We start from the raw sequence: 15691 nt of genomic DNA on the forward strand, positions 1-15691 counted from the left end.
CAGTGGCAGGCCCAGGAGTCCAAGCCTCAGACGGCACCTCCCAGGAGACCAGTGGCCCCCCAGGCACCGTCTTCTCACCCCTGTTCTCCATCCCCAGCACTCGGGGTCACCCCTCCAGTCCGGATCGAGACCTCCTCCTCACATGTGGCTGAAGGGCAGACCCTGGATCTGAACTGCCTGGTTACTGGGCAGGCCCACGCCCAGGTCACGTGGCACAAGCGTGGGGGCAGTCTCCCGGCCCGGCACCAGGTAAGAGGTGGGGTGAGGAGGGCCCGAAGGGGCTCATAAATGGGGAACGAGCACAGGCTTGGGCCGGCAGATTCAAGTGCAGGCGCTGCTCTGCCGCTTGTCTGCTGTGTGACCTCAGGCCTGTCACCTGACTGCCCAGCCCTCAGTGTCCTCTGTCAAATGGGCTCGCACGCTGCCTACCTCACACACCTGAGGCACGTTAGCGGATGTGGGTCTCCCACTTTCCCACATACTCCCTGGTACAGGTCAGCTGGCAGGCTGGACCTGGTCCCAGTGCTGGGGCAGGAGAATTAAAAGGTGGGGAGGGGGCTCTCCCTGGAGGAGCCTGCGTCCATCTCTAGCTGGCCGGTCTGGGACGGGCCTGGGGAGGCGCAGGAGCTTGGCCGTAAGCCCCGTGCCCAGCTCTGAGCAGGCCTCCTCCTGACCCCCAGGTGCATGGCTCAAGGCTACGCCTGCCCCAGTTGACCCTCGCTGACTCCGGGGAGTACGTGTGCCGCGTGGTCAGCAGCTCGGGCACCCAGGAGGCCTCCGTCCTTATCACCATCCAGCAGCGCCTTGGCCCCTCTCACCGTGAGCATCTTGGGGATCGTGACAACGGTGGGGCTGCTGGGGGCCTGACTCCACTCGGAGGCTACCACATTCTGCCATCTGTCTCACCTCCCAGCTCAGGGCGTGGTGTACCCCGTCCGCATCGAGTCCTCCTCAGCCTCCCTGGCTAATGGGCACACCCTGGACCTCAACTGCCTGGTGGCCAGCCAAGCCCCGCACACCATCACGTGGTACAAGCGTGGAGGCAGCTTACCCAGCCGGCACCAGGTACAGAGCTGGTGGCAGGGCACGCCAGCTCTGACGGAAGTCGGGTGGGGGGGCCTCAGCTCCTTGCTCTGTGCTCATTCAGTCATTGAGCAAACATCAAGCACCTTACTGGGCCCTGGGTTGGTGTCGAGGATAGAGAGATGGGTCCTGCTAACCTCAGGTGGATCTGTTCACTTGCTGAATTTCCCTGGGAAGCTTTTCCGGCTGAGCACTGGTTCCCAGGACCGCAGATCCAGATGGAGCAAGACAAGGGTTCTGCTTGGGGCCTAGTGGGCGAGGCAGACATGCTGAGTGACAGCACGGTGTAGTCAGAGCCACAGGGGGCATATGGCACCACTGGGGAGAGCCTTGAGGGTGTTCTGGCGGGGGACTGTCCACCCCAGCCAGAGGCGGCCTGAGTTGGGAACTCAGGAAGGCCCCAGGGATGCGCCCAGCCCAGGGGCCACAGTGGCAGGGGCCCAGGGGCGAGGTGCTGCCCTTCCCGCTGACACTTGCTCCCTGCAGATCGTGGGCTCCCGGCTACGGATCCCTCAGGTGACCCCCGCGGACTCAGGCGAGTACGTGTGTCACGTCAGCAATGGCGCAGGGTCCCAGGAGACCTCGCTCGTTGTCACCATTGAAGGCAGCGGTTCTTCCCATGGTGAGATCGTGGGACGGGGGTCAGGGGAGGCGGAAAGGGCCCAGTGCCGTCCCTGTTGTCCGACTCTGACCGTACGAATCGCCCTGCTCTGTCCCTAGTGCCTAGTGTCTCCCCACCAATCAGGATCGAGTCCTCGTCCCCCACAGTGGTCGAAGGACAGACCTTGGATCTGAACTGCGTGGTGGCCGGACAGCCCCAGGCGTCGATCACGTGGTACAAGCGTGGTGGCAGCCTTCCCTCCCGACACCAGGTACAGTGAAGAGCCAAGGCGGTGGAGGCGGGACTCGGGGTCCTGCGGCAGGCGGTGCAGGGACAGCCCCAAGGGTCCCTCTCTCGTACCCTAAGGCCTACAGAGGCAGCCAGGCAGGGCTGGCAAGGGAGGGAGGCAGCCAGGCAGGTCTGGCAGGGGAGGCTTGAGCCGCCGGTGACCCTGTGGCCCACTCCCTCTTCCTCTCCGCCCCCAGGCTCACGGCTCTCACCTGCGGCTGCACCACATGTCCGTGGCCGACTCAGGCGAGTACGTGTGCCGGGCCAACAACAACATCGAGGCCCAGGAGGCCTCTATCCTGGTCTCCGTCCTTCCCAGCGCCGGCAGCCCCTCCGGTGAGTCTGACAACGCCTAGGAAAGGGACAAGGAGAGGCAGACTGCTGTGTCCCTGGGAGGAGGAGCTTTGAGTAAGACCCGGGTCGTGGTCAGGGCAGGGGCCCTGCAGAAAGATGCTTCGGGGCCAGGTGGCGCAGTGGGGCCAGGTGGCGCGGCAGGGACAATGCTCTATTAACTGCCCCCATAGGCGAAGGTCCTGGGGTCACAACAGGGACTCCTGGGGCACTGCAGGCTTGCTGAGGCTGGGGGTGGATTGCAGCCTGGAGACCCCACTGGGGGTCCTATCTCTTTCTTTTCCTCTCTCTCATGGAACATGGATACGTGAGTTGAAATCAGGCCAGCACCGCTAAGGAACTTAGTTTTCTTATCCATTTCCGTTCCCTTCCGGGAAAATAGAGCTGTTGATCCTCCCAACCTCACGGAGCTGCACTGTGCTAGAGGTCAGCCCCAGCCATGAGTGGCCATCAAATTAACACAGTTTAAGGTTCTGTGGGTAGCAGGTGGCATGGAGGGTAAGGTGCTGGATCCCACACGGCCAACTGTACACTTCAAGTCCTGGACCTGATGGCTTGAGAAACACCCTGGGCATGTGCATGCGTGCCCAAACTTCTGCCAAGAGTAGAGGAGAAAGGATTGAACATGGCCGTTCCCCCCAGGGGATGATTCTCACTTTCCCTCTCTCTCTCTTGTGATCACATGCACCTTATAGCAAATTTTAAAGAGAGAGGAAAAAAAGTCCCGTTTCCAGCATTTGCAGTGCTCCACAGCCGCATGTGGCCGGAGCCGCTGGCGTGGACAGGGCGGCAGAGGTCATCGCCGCCAGCACAGGAAGTGTATGGGCTTGCGAGGAGTGAACGAGCTCGTGTGTGGAGGGTGCTCAGACCTGCGCTGGCCCCTGCAAGTACCTAGTAATATCACCCTGCCGGTGGGGTTCTCCACGCTGGAGACGCCAGCGACCCACCAGTCCGGTTCCCAGATCTGCCGACGGCCAGGCCTTGATTCGCTGTTCTGTGCCCCCAGTTCCTGGTGGTGCCGCGCCCATCAGAATTGAATCGTCATCTTCACGTGTGGCCGAAGGGCAGACCCTGGATCTGAACTGTGTGGTCCCAGGACAGGCCCACGCCCAAGTCACGTGGCACAAGCGCGGGGGCAGCCTCCCCAGTCACCACCAGGTACGTGGCAGGCAGAAAATGACGCACAGGCTGCCGGAGGTGGGGTCCCAGCCAGCCCCATCAGAAAGGTGGCCTGGGAGCTCAGTGCAGGCAGTGCCCGCCTGGCCAGAGGTTAGACTCCAGCCCGGGCCTGCCAGGATGCCAGGCTGCTGTCTTACCGTGCTCCTGTGTCTCCCCACCATCCAGGCCCACGGTTCACGGCTGCGGCTGTACCAGGTGTCTCCCGCCGACTCGGGCGAGTACATGTGCCGTGTGGTGGGCAGCTCTGGTCCCCTGGAGGCCTCAGTCCTGGTCACCATCGAGGCCTCTGGCTCTGGCACTGTCCATGTCCCTGGTAAGGGTTGCTACAATGGGGTGGGAGGCAGAGGGAGGGGTGAGGGGTACAGCAGGCAGAGCTGGGGAAGGAAGTGCCCTGCTGCCTGCAGCCTGCTGCTCCTGCCCACCCCTCAGTGCAAGGGCCAGGCCAGGTAGACCGGCTCCCGTCTGTCTCTAGGGCCTCAGAGCACAGGCTCTGGAGTCTGGCATCAGGCTGAAGCCCAGCTCCTCCCCTGTGTGCATGTCACTGTCCCCGTCTGCAAGGGCTTTTGTACTCTGCTATCTGATGATAGAGATGATCCGCTGAGGTCCCTAAAGCCTGGAACTGCACCTCTGAGGGTACTTGAGGGTGGCTTTAGGTGGCGGCCTGATAAACATGATCGTTATCAGCTGTGATGTGCTGGGCGGTGACATGACACAGCAAGCCTGTCCTGATTTCCTAGCAACGATTCCTGTAACGGGGCTAAGTATTTAAGGTTACTGTAAGTGAATCGTTTGCAACGAAAATGTGCAGTGAAGAGCAGAGGGGCACGGGCCGCAGCGGAAGTCCTGGCAGTGCAGAGGAAACGAGACAGCACTCTCCCGCTGGCCCTGCTCTCTGCACACGTGTAAACTCGCAGCACGTTAGCACGCTCCTGTCACCACAGCCCATTTTACGTTTGGGGAAACTGAGACACAGAGGCAAAATAGCTTTGTGAAGGTCACAGAACTGATAAACGGTAGAGGTAGGATTTGAACCGAAGCCATCTGGCCCCAGAGTCTGGGTTCTTAGCCACACACTACTAGGTTTCGGAACATGCTAGTGATCTGTGTGGAGGTGCCTGGCGCTGGTGTGCTGGGAGCCTGGGAGGTGGAGAGGGTGAGGCTGTTGCCTGGGGGTGGGACCAAAGAGCCAGGCCTCCACCCTGAGGCCAACCCAGCCACCCCAGGAGGCCTCTGTCTGCACCTCCGGGCACCCGAGGAGGGGCTGGGCACAGGGGTGGGGTCCTGCTCACCATCCCCTCTCTGTGCCAGCCCCAGGCGGAGCCCCACCCATCCGCATTGAGACCTCCTCCTCCCACGTGGCCGAAGGGCAGACCCTGGATCTGACCTGCGTGGTGCCCGGGCAGGCCCACGCCCAGGTCACGTGGCACAAGCGCGGGGGCAGCCTCCCTGCCCGGCACCAGGTAAGGGGCCAGAGAAAGCAGGCTGTGTCCCCAGTCTTACCAAAGCCAGCCAAGAAGGGAGAGCAGCCCCAGCCACCCAGCCTCAGGGAGAACCCCAGCCAGAATTCACCACATTCGGGGGCTCAGGGATGCGCACACAGGGCTTCCCCCAGCCCTATAGCACCTCGGTGCAGAGGGGAAGGGACCCCACTTCCTCCTCCCGGAAGCAGTGTTACAGGCCTTTGGCAGGCCTCCTGAGCTGCGGGGATCAGGTACTGGCACCCAGGTTTTGGGCATCTGGAGGCCTTGGCCACCTCTCAGCTCCGCCTGCCCATTCTCGCCCCCACCTTGGCCAGACCCACGGTCCCCTGCTGAGGCTGAACCAGGTGTCTCCAGCTGACTCCGGCGAGTACTTGTGCCGAGTGACCAGCAGCTCAGGCACCCTGGAGGCTTCCATCCTGGTCACAATTGAAGCCTCCGACCCAAGCCCCATTCCTGGTGAGTGGTGAGGCGCAGTGGGTGATGCAGTGGCCCTGTCCTGGGAGGCTGCATCCTGGGGGCCCCCGTCCTGGCCTGCCCCTCCCTGCACTCCCAGGTCTACTACTGCCCTAGGAGGTGGGGATGAAGCCGGCCCAGCTATCTCAGGTCCAAAGCCCTGACCAATTGCCTCTGCGTCCCTGGCCCCTGACAGATCCCTGGTGCAATCCCTCCTGCAGCCAGTGGGAGCCCTGCTCTGGGTCTTAGCACAGCATCTCAGCCCCCTCCCCGAAGGGAGGCCTCAGGGCAGGGCTCTCAGCCATGGCAGCAGCCCTCAAGCCACTGCACCTCCCGGAGGACCAGGTGGCTTCAGTACCCCCCCGCCACGCGCGCCCCCCCAAAAGCCACTGCACCTCCCGGAGGACCAGGTGGCTTCAGTACCACCATCTGGGTCCCCATCTTCCCTCTGGGAGCCTCACCTCACCCCTCCACTCTCACCCCCTGTGCCTGCAGCCCCGGGCCTGGCCCAGCCCATCCACATCGAGGCCTCCTCCTCCCACGTGGCTGAAGGGCAGACCCTGGATCTGAACTGCGTGGTGCCTGGGCAGGCCCACGCCCAGGTCACGTGGCACAAGCGTGGGGGCAGCCTCCCTGCCCGGCACCAGGTAAGGGGCCAGGGCAGGGAGGATTCTCAGGCAGGAAGGATCAGCCTGTATGTAGTTGCCTCTGCACCCCATCTCATGCAAACTCCAGCCTTCTTGGGGACCAGACGGATAAAGTTCTTTTGGGGAATATTCACCAGCTTGTGACTCAAGGGACCTGGCTTGTCCTTTGGGCTCTGCCACCAACTCATTTCCTACACCTCATCTTCCTCCTCAGAAGGTGTGGGTCAGGCTTCTAGGCTTCTGTGAAGGAGCCTCCTTCTTTCCCCCAGTTGGAGTGTTGAGCTCCGGAGACCTGGGGGAGAATTGGGGCCTGGCCCTGGGCCGAGTGCTTTGGCCTGATGGCCACCCCACCTTGCTTCTCCAGGCCCATGGCTCCCAGCTGCGGCTCCACCACGTCTCCCCCGCCGACTCCGGCGAGTACGTGTGCCGTGTTGCTGGAGGCTCCGGTCCTGAGCAGGAGGCCTCCTTCACGGTCACCGTCCCACCCAGTGCCGGGTCCTCCTACCGTGAGTATGGGACTGCAGGGGAGGAGGGGAGGACTCTGGATCCAGCAGGGGCTCCCCCGCAGTAGAGCCCTCCCTGCTGAGCCTGGCCCTGCCCCTCCCCAGGCCTCAGGAACCCTGTCATCTCCATCGACCCGCCCAGCAGTACGGTACAGCAGGGCCAGGACGCCAGCTTCAAGTGCCTCATCCATGAGGGGGCGGCTCCCATCAGACTCGAGTGGAAGACCCGGAACCAAGAGCTGGAGGGTGAGCCCAGGGAGCGTGGGCTGGAGCAGGCGCAGGGCACAGCCATCACACTGCGGGGGAGGGCAGGGGGCCGGAGAGCACACCGGTCACTATGTGCGCCTGCAGTAGCCCTTACCTGCTGGGCCTCAGCATCTCTGCACCGTGCGGAGGCCAGACCCTTAAGGACTCCCCTATCTTCTGCTGTCTGAAACTGAGCTGGGCACCAGCTGGAAGGGCTGAGAGCGTGGGGCAGAGGGGACCAGATGGCAGCGCCAAGGCATGGAAGGACCAAACTGACCTCGCTGGCCCTCCCTCCCCTAATGCAACCCACAGACAACGTCCGCATCAGCCCCAATGGCTCCATCATCACCATCGTGGGCGCCCGGCCCAGCAACCACGGTGCCTACCGCTGCATGGCCTCCAACGCCTACGGTGTGGCCCAGAGCGTAGTGAACCTCAGTGTGCACGGTGAGGGGCCCGGCCCGGGGCTCTGCCTTCCGGTTTCCAGCCCCCTCTAAATTCTGCCTCCATCCGTGGCTCGTCTCGGGCACTTGTCCTTTCCTGGGCCTTTGTGTCCAGTGCGGCGGGAGACAAGGGCCCACCCCGCAGTCCCTGAGCTGGAGGCTGGGCAGTGCCTGTGTCCAACGGGGCCCTCACGTGTCAGCGGTTGTCATTCCTCTGGGCAGGCCCACCTACAGTGTCTGTGCTCCCTGAGAGCCCTGTGCGGGTGAAAGTGGGAAAGGCTGTCACCCTGGAGTGTGTCAGTGCCGGGGAACCCCGCTCCTCTGCTCGCTGGACCCGCATTGGCACCCCTGTCAAGCTGGAGCAGCGGACGTTCGGGCTAGTGGACAGCCACACCGTGCTGCAGGTGAGGCCAGGTGCAGCTCCTCCAGTGGGGGCCCTGCTCCGTTTCAGCTCCGAGTCAGGCCCAGGCTAGTCCAACCTTGAGCGGGTGCTCAGGGAAGGAAGTGGTGGTCGGCGGGTGTACGATGAGTGGACGGAGGGCCGCAGGAAGGGATGGGATGGGTGAATGGTGGGTAGACTGGAAAATAGAAGAGAAGGAAGAGAGAGTGCGTGGGTAGATAGATGGATAGGCTGGACAGATGGGCTGATGCGATGACACAAAGGAGGGCCCGACACGGTGCAGTGCTAACTCATGGGGGCCCCGGGTTCATAGCGTGGGACCTCCCGGTACACACTGAGCACGCACAGCCCAGGACTTGCACCGGCTGAAGCACGAAGACCCTGCTGGGTGTGTCTGTCTCCCTCCCTCTCAAGGAGGAAATAAACTTTCAAAGTGAACAAATGGATCCAGTCAGCATGGTGTTTAAGGCAACTGGATCCCACGTGGCCACCTTACATTTGAGTCCCAGACCCAGAGGCTTGAAAAACATAATGGGGCGTGTGTATTTGTGCCTGAAACCTGGTACGGAGGGAGAAATGGAGAAGGGATGGCAGGACCACCCCCGTGAGGAGTGCTCTTTTTTTTTTTTTTTTTTTTTTAGAGATTTTTTTCGTGATAGGGCGCGCGCACTCGCCAGACAGACAGAGAGACATAGAGACAGAAAGCGAGAAATCACCCCCCAGGGGGGATGGTCACGCCGCAATCCCTTCTCCTCCATTCTCCTCTCGGGATCCTGGGCACGCACGCACACGCGCCGGCATGAGTTTTAAGCCACCGGGTCCGGGACGCGAACCGCGGTCGACTACGTGGGAGTCCAGCGACATAGCCATTACACTAACTGCTGGTTCCCAGGAGTGCTTTCACTTCCCTCCTCGTTTCTTTCTCTTTCTCCTGTGAGTGCACATGCCCTCTGGCTAACTTTTTTTTAATAAGTAAATCTTTTTTTTAGAAGGTTTTTGCCAAAGGTACTTGCATTTCCCAGTGAGACAGAGCGAGTAAGAGGGAAAGCCAGAAATCACCCCTGGGGGAATGGCCACACCACAACCCCCCCCCAGCCTCTGTGGAGGTTTTGGACATGCACTCACGTGCACCCAGCATGATTTTCAAGATGCTGGGTCCAGGACTCTAACCATAGTCAGCCATGTAGGAGTCTAGCACCTCGACCACCGTACCAACTGCTGGCCTTGTGGCTCTGGCAGTTTAAAAAACACACCAGGGTGGGGCTGGCAGTTGGAGGTTAAGGGCGCTGGACTCCCACATGGCCGACCAAGGTTCAAGTCCCAAACGTGGTGGCTTGCTTTCTCACTTTCTCTCTCTCTGTCCCTCTCTGGTCGAATTAAAAAACTAATTTAATTAAATAAATAAAATAATTAAAAAAAAAAAAACACCAGGAGACCAGCAATTGGCGTAACGGCTATGTCACTGGACTCCCATGTAGTTGACCGCAGTTTGAGTCCTGGACCCAGTGACTTAAACTCATGCCAGGCACGTGTGCATGCGTGCCCAAGATCCCAAGAGGAGAATGGAGAAGGGATTGCGGTGTGGCCATCTCCCCTGGGGGGTGATTTCTCACTTTCTATCTTTCTGTCTCTCTGTCTCTGTCTTTCTGGCGAGTGCACGCACCCTGTAGCAAAAACCTCTCTGAATAAATAAATAAACAAATAAATAAATAAGTAAAAAACACACCGTGAGTGTATGCATGTGTGCGCACGTATGCACATGCGTGCCCACTGGAGGACATGGGACTGCAGTGTGACCACGTCTGGTAGAGGTGGTGCTTTCTCCCTCTTCCTGTTTCTCTTTCCACGTACACGCCCTCTGACAATTCTTCAAAAACCATAAATAAACAAAAGGAAGAACGGAAAGAAGCCAGACCGAGCCGGGGCCGAGGCTGCAGCCCCCGCTCAGCACCCAGAGCCTCCTTCCTTGCTTCCCTGCAGATCTCATCAGCTGAACCGTCAGATGCCGGCACCTACGTGTGCCTGGCTCAGAATGCGCTGGGCACAGCACAGAAGCGGGTGGAGGTGATCGTGGACACAGACGCCGTGGTCCCAGGGGCCCCCCAGGTCCAGGTGGAAGAAGCCGAGCTCACCGTGGAGGCTGGCCGGACGGCTACTCTACGCTGCTCAGCCACAGGTGTGGTGCAGGGCTGGCATGGGGGCAGGTGGAGCAGTGGTGCCCTGGGGCTCAAGGTGTAGACACGCGGGATCTGAAGATGACATCATGCCTAGGGGTGGGCACGTCGCCACTGGCATCTCCAGCGATGGCTGAGGTGCCCACTGAGAGACCCCCACAGAGGGGCAGGCTCATCCAGGGCCCTCCCGGCCACCCCAGCCCACAGCTTGTACCGGAGCAGCCCAGCAACCCCTGGTACCTTGTCTCCACCACAGGCAGCCCTGCACCCACCATCCACTGGTCCAAGCTACGCTCCCCGCTGCCCTGGCAGCACCAGCTGGAGGGGGACACACTGATCATCCCCCGAATAGCCCAGCAGGACTCGGGCCAGTACATCTGCAATGCCACGAGCCCTGCCGGGCACGCTGAGGCCACCGTCGTCCTGCACGTGGAGAGTACGGCTCCCTTCCCTGAGCCCCCCACTGAACTCCTACCTGGGCAGAACCTCAGACTCCCCACCCCAAGGCCCCACAGGGACCCAGAGCCTGCCCTTGCCCTGTGTCCACGTGACCTCCATGGACCTTTGGTCTCTGCAGCCCCTGACCTCTGGGCTCGGGAGTCAGCTTCCTGGTCCTTCATCAGGCCCCCGGGATCCAGCTCCCTGCTGCCGTCCTGGTCGTCGCCCTTCCCTCCCTGACCTCTGTTCCCTGCCTCCAGGCCCGCCGTATGCCACCGTGGTCCCAGAGCACGTGCCCGTGCGGGCCGGGGAGACGGTGCAGCTCCAGTGTCTGGCTCACGGGACACCCCCACTCAGCTTCCAGTGGAGCCGTGTGGGTGGCAGCCTCCCCGCAAGGGCAGCTGCCAGGAACCAGCTGCTGCACCTCGAGCCCGTGACCCCTGAGGACTCCGGTCACTACCGCTGCCAGGTCACCAACAGGGTGGGCTCGGCTGAGGCCTTTGCCCAGGTGCTCGTCCAAGGTGAGCAGCCCCAGCTCGGTGGGCAGAGAAGGTCAGCTGTCCTTCGGCCTCCTGAGCGAAGGCCTCTCTCCTTTAGCCCACCTGGAATGCCCTCCTCTCCCCTCCTGCTAGGCCGAGGTGGGCCTTCTCCAGGAGGGCCCTTGGTTGGGGACGAGCTCCTCCCTCCCTTGGCCCTGACCCTGAAATGCCAGAGGAAGCTATGTGTGCAGTACATACCCCACCTGCCACCTGCCAGACGGCAAGGACGCATGGGGCAGGGCTGACCCCGGGCCCAGGACGGGCTGGGTACATGATTGACAGGGACAACGAATGAGGGACAGGCAGCATGCACCCCAGCTTGCCCGGGGCTTCTGCGGGCCTCCAGAGAATCAGCGTCCCCATGGCCTCCTACATCAGTGATATAAGCCAAAGAGAAACCTAGAAGCAGCAAGCATGAAGCCAGACTCCGGACTCAGGCAGCCAGGGCCCACCACGTTTGAACTTGCTAGCTGTGCTGCCTTAGCCAAGTCATTTACCCTCTCTGAGCCTCGGTTTTTCTTTCTGTAAGCAGAGAGACCAATGCCAACCACACTGGCAGAGTTAGGAAGATGCCCGCATGGAAAGTCTGGCTCCCAGTAGGCACCTTATTTTATTTTTTTCTTGCCAGAGGGCATGTGCAATTGCCAGAGAGAGGGAGGGGGCCAACAGATAGGGTAGCGGTTACGTCATTGGACTGCCACACGGCTGACCTTGGTTTGAGCCCCAGACCCCGTCGACTTGAAGATCACAGTGGGCGCATGTGCGTGTGCCCAAGGTTTCAGGAAGATGGAGGAGAAGGGACTGTAGAGTGGCTATCCCCTCCCAGAGAGTAATTTCTTATTTTCTCTCTCACTGTCTCTGTCTCTCTCTCCATTGAGCACATGTGCCCTAAGGCAAAAATTTCTTTAAAAGAAAACAAAAAAGAGCGAGAGAAAGAGAAAGCACCCCTTCATGGGGCATGGTCACACCACACTCCCTTCTTCATTTCTCTATCCTGTTGGGATCTTGAGCACATGCTCACATATTCCCTTGTGTTTTTTAAGCCTCCAGGACTGGGAATCAAACTACAGTTGGCCACGTGGAATCCAGCTCTTAAGTTACAAGGCCAGCCTAGTAGGCACTTTAAAAATAGTAATGGGGCCAACAGGTGGCATGTGGTTAAAGCGCTGAATTCCCACATTGCTGAATGCGGTTTGAGTCCTGGACCCAGAGACCTGAAAAATCACACCAGGTGCAGGTGCGTGCATGCCCAAAGCCCCAGGAGGAGAGTGGAGCAGAAGGGATTGCCGCATGGCCGCCACCCGCCCCCAGAATGAGTTCTTAGTTTCCCTCTCTCTGTCTCTCCAGTGAGTGCGCGTGCCCTATGGCAAAAACTTGAAAACAAAACCAGTGATAATAAACATCACACCCACCCTCCTTCCTCGTCATCCCACGGAGGTGCCTTCACACAGCCAGGTCCTGGGAGTCTCGTTTTAGACTGCAGCCAGAATAGTCCGAAAATCATCTGAGTCCCAGGTGGCCCTGTGGCCTATTTAAGGGAGCTGGGTCCCACACGACCAGCTAGAGTTCAAATCCCAAAACATCCCAGCTGAGGCCAGCAGGTGGCATGGTGGGTAAGACACGATTCCCACGTGGCTGACCATAGTTGGAGTCCTAGACTTGGCGACTTGAAAATCAGGCCGGGTGTGTGTACGTGCATGCCCAAAGTCCCAGAAGGATAGTGAGGTCCCCCTTCCCAGGGGCAAAGAGATCCCAAGGGGAAAGACTGTGGATTGTGAAAGGACAGACGGTGGGGGTCAGGCAAGCTCCTTGTCTCTGCTCGAGAATGCCCAGGCCCCGAGCTGTTCTGTGCTCCTTTATAGAAGAATGCTTTAGCCGTGGAGCACCTCGTGGTTCTAAACCAGCCTCTCCTGGCCTTCCATGGCTCACGCTCAGGTTTCTTCTATCTGTAAAGCCCAGTGGTAGACTATGTCTTTATTTAGAGCTTTCCCATGCCCTGCAGTGATAGCACAAAGACTTTTTCTTTCTTTGGAGAGGTTTTTGCTACAGGGCGCATGCGCTCGCCAGAAAGACAGAGAGAGACAGAAAGCGAGAAATCACCCCCCAGGGGGGATGGCCACGCCGCAATCCCTTCTCCTCCATTCTCCTCTCGAGATCCTGGGCACACACACACATGCGCCCGGCATGAGTTTAAGCTGCTGGGTCTGGGACTTGAACCACAATCGACTCCATGGGAGTCCAACGACATAGCCATTACGCTAACTGCTGGTCCCAAGACTGTATCCACTTTAAGGGGCTCACCGCATGGAGAAGAAGAAATCGCAGTATGACCAGCCCCCATGGAGGTCGATTTCTTCCTCTTTCCAGTGAGCATACACGTCCTGTGGCCAAAAGAAAAGACAAGACAAGAAAGAACCCATAAAAAGAAAAGAAAAAACACTAGCACACATGATATGTGCCCTAAATCTCAACTGGGTGGAAAATGGAGAAGGAATTGGGGCGTGACCACATCTTCTTAGGAGGGCGCTTCCTCTCTCTCTTCCTCTCTCTCTGTGTCTCTGGCACATGCACATTCCCCCTGGCAAAAAAAAGTCTTGAGTCTCTTGCACTCTCTGGGCTACAGAGGCAGCGCCCAGCACCCACAGGCCCCGAGCATGAGGCCTGACACGACAGCACAGGTGAGCACATGGACAGATCTGCCATGAAAAAGTCTTTCTCCCTGCAGAGGCTGCCAGGAAAAGAACGTCCCCTGAATATTGGGTTTCCGGGGTCCCTGGTGAGGGGAGAGCGCCAGGGACATGACACAGGCACGCAGATAAGTGGAACCTCGTACGTGTCTCTGCAGGCCCCTCTGGCTCTCTCCCGGTCACCATCCCGCCAGGATCCACGCCCACCGTGCAGGTCACACCGCAGCTGGAGACCAAGAGCATCGGGGCCAGCGTGGAGTTCCACTGTGCCGTGCCCAGTGACCAGGGCACCCAGCTCCGCTGGTTCAAGGACGGGGGCCAGCTGCCTCCTGGCCACAGCGTGCAGGATGGGGTGCTCCGGTGAGTCAGCGTGGAGGACGACTTGGGGCTCGTGCTGGGGCTGAATTGGCAGCCCTGTCCTGTGGGGCCCTGCGGGAAGCCGTGTCTGGCAAATGCGGTACTCTCGGGCCTCCGTTTCCTCAGCTGTTCAGTGGGCCGTGTAGGACCAACGTGAGGGTAAGGCTCTGAGCAGTGTTTGGTGCGTGAAGGCCTTCCGGAAGCAGCGGCCCGTGTTCTTATTACAGGGGCAGAGAGAACATGTTCTGGGGCCAGATACATACAGGCGGCCCCAGATCCCCGCTCTGCAGCTGCTGCTGTCATTCTGAGCTCCAGGCCAGAAGGGCTTTGTCTAAAATGGCTGTGGCCAGCCAGTGGCATGGTATTACGGTGGCTGAATCCAACATGGTCAACTGCACGGTTCAAGTCCTGAACCCGGCAGCTTGAGAAACATGCCAGTCACGTGTGCATGTGGGCGCAAAATTCCAAAAGGAAGGAGAAAAGGAGGAGAAAGGATTTCAATGTGCCTGTTCCCTAGGGGGCCTTTCTGACATTCCCTCTCTCTCTCCCTTTCTTTGTCTCTCCCCAGCAAGTGCACATGCCCTCTGGAAGATTTTTTTATTTTATTTTAATGGGCGTTGTGCCCCCGCCCTGTCCCCCTACCTGCCGACCTCACGTGGTTACTGGGCGGCTCTACGTGAGCCCTGCTGATCCACGTTAGCTTCTACCCCACGAGGGCAGGGCGCTCCCGTGAGGTGTTTCCACTCCCTGGTATCTGACTGCTTTTGTCATTACAGAATCCAGAACTTGGACCAGAGCTGCCAAGGGACATACATTTGCCAGGCCCATGGGCCTTGGGGACAGGCCCAGGCCAGTGCCCAGCTGGTTGTCCAAGGTAGGAGGATGGCTCGGGCCTCTCTGACACGAGAACAGGACTGGAGCAGGGCTCGGACCATGTTCCCCTGGAAGCTCCCTAAATGTGTAAGAAGGATGAGATTCTGGGGCCAGTAGGTGGCATGGTGGTTAAGGTGCTGGACTCCCACACGGCCGACCGTGGTTCGAGTTCTGGACCTGGCACTTGCTTTCTCACCTTCTCTTTCTCTTTGGTGAGTGCATCTGCCCTATAGCGAATTTCTAAATTAAATAATGATTCTTGGCCTTTCAGCCACTCTTCCTCTGTTTACTCAGGCCCTCTTCTACCTCTCGGGAGTGTACTGTTTTTTTTTTTAAGAATTATTTTATTGGGAACCAGCAGTTAGCGTAATGGCTATGTTGCTGGACTCCCACGTAGTCGACCGCGGTTCGTGTCCCGGACCCGGTGGCTTAAAACTCACGCCGGGTGCGTGTGCGTGCGTGCCCAAGATCCCAAGAGGAGAATGGAGGAGAAGGGATTGCGGCGTGACCATCCCCCCTGGGGATTCTTAAAAAAAAAAACAGTACACTCCCGAGAGGTAGAAGAGGGACTCAGGAAACAGAGGAAGAGTGGCTGAAAGGCCAAGAATCATTATTTAATTTAGAAATTCGCTATAGGGCAGATGCACTCACCAAAGAGAAAGAGAAGGTGAGAAAGCAAGTGCCAGGTCCAGAACTCGAACCACGGTCGGCCGTGTGGGAGTCCAGCACCTTAACTACCACACCACCTACCAGTCCCATCGGGAGTATACTTTTACCAAATAAATGACCATTTCCTTACACTAAGGAAAAAAATCAAATAAATGATTCTTTTTAAATAAAAAGAATGAAAAAATTCGAATTTATATTACGAGTGGCACACAAGGGGGCTTGAGAAATACAGGAAGGGAGGGAGGGAGGGGGGGGGTGAGGGGGGAAGGGGGCGCCGCG

At 59.2% G+C, this 15691-nt stretch overlaps 1 protein-coding gene across 1 annotated transcript in view; it reads left to right on the forward strand.

Moving 5' to 3' along the window:
• HSPG2 (heparan sulfate proteoglycan 2) overlaps positions 1 to 15691 on the forward strand; it is a gene marked incomplete in the record, with an annotated part of 117566 nt that overhangs the window by 90522 nt on the left and 11353 nt on the right. The window contains 19 exon segments of the mRNA XM_027770665.1: positions 681 to 819; positions 914 to 1065; positions 1570 to 1705; positions 1804 to 1955; positions 2170 to 2308; positions 3330 to 3481; positions 3668 to 3815; positions 4811 to 4962; positions 5298 to 5439; positions 5932 to 6083; positions 6448 to 6589; positions 6692 to 6832; positions 7145 to 7279; positions 7498 to 7679; positions 9656 to 9851; positions 10106 to 10285; positions 10548 to 10808; positions 13672 to 13873; positions 14647 to 14744. Of these exon segments, the coding sequence (XP_027626466.1) occupies positions 681 to 819; positions 914 to 1065; positions 1570 to 1705; positions 1804 to 1955; positions 2170 to 2308; positions 3330 to 3481; positions 3668 to 3815; positions 4811 to 4962; positions 5298 to 5439; positions 5932 to 6083; positions 6448 to 6589; positions 6692 to 6832; positions 7145 to 7279; positions 7498 to 7679; positions 9656 to 9851; positions 10106 to 10285; positions 10548 to 10808; positions 13672 to 13873; positions 14647 to 14744 (3001 nt within the window).

The sequence above is a fragment of the Tupaia chinensis genome, unplaced genomic scaffold (genome assembly GCF_000334495.1).
Source record: "Tupaia chinensis unplaced genomic scaffold, TupChi_1.0 Scaffold000146_1, whole genome shotgun sequence".
NCBI classification, from domain to species: Eukaryota; Metazoa; Chordata; class Mammalia; order Scandentia; family Tupaiidae; genus Tupaia; species Tupaia belangeri.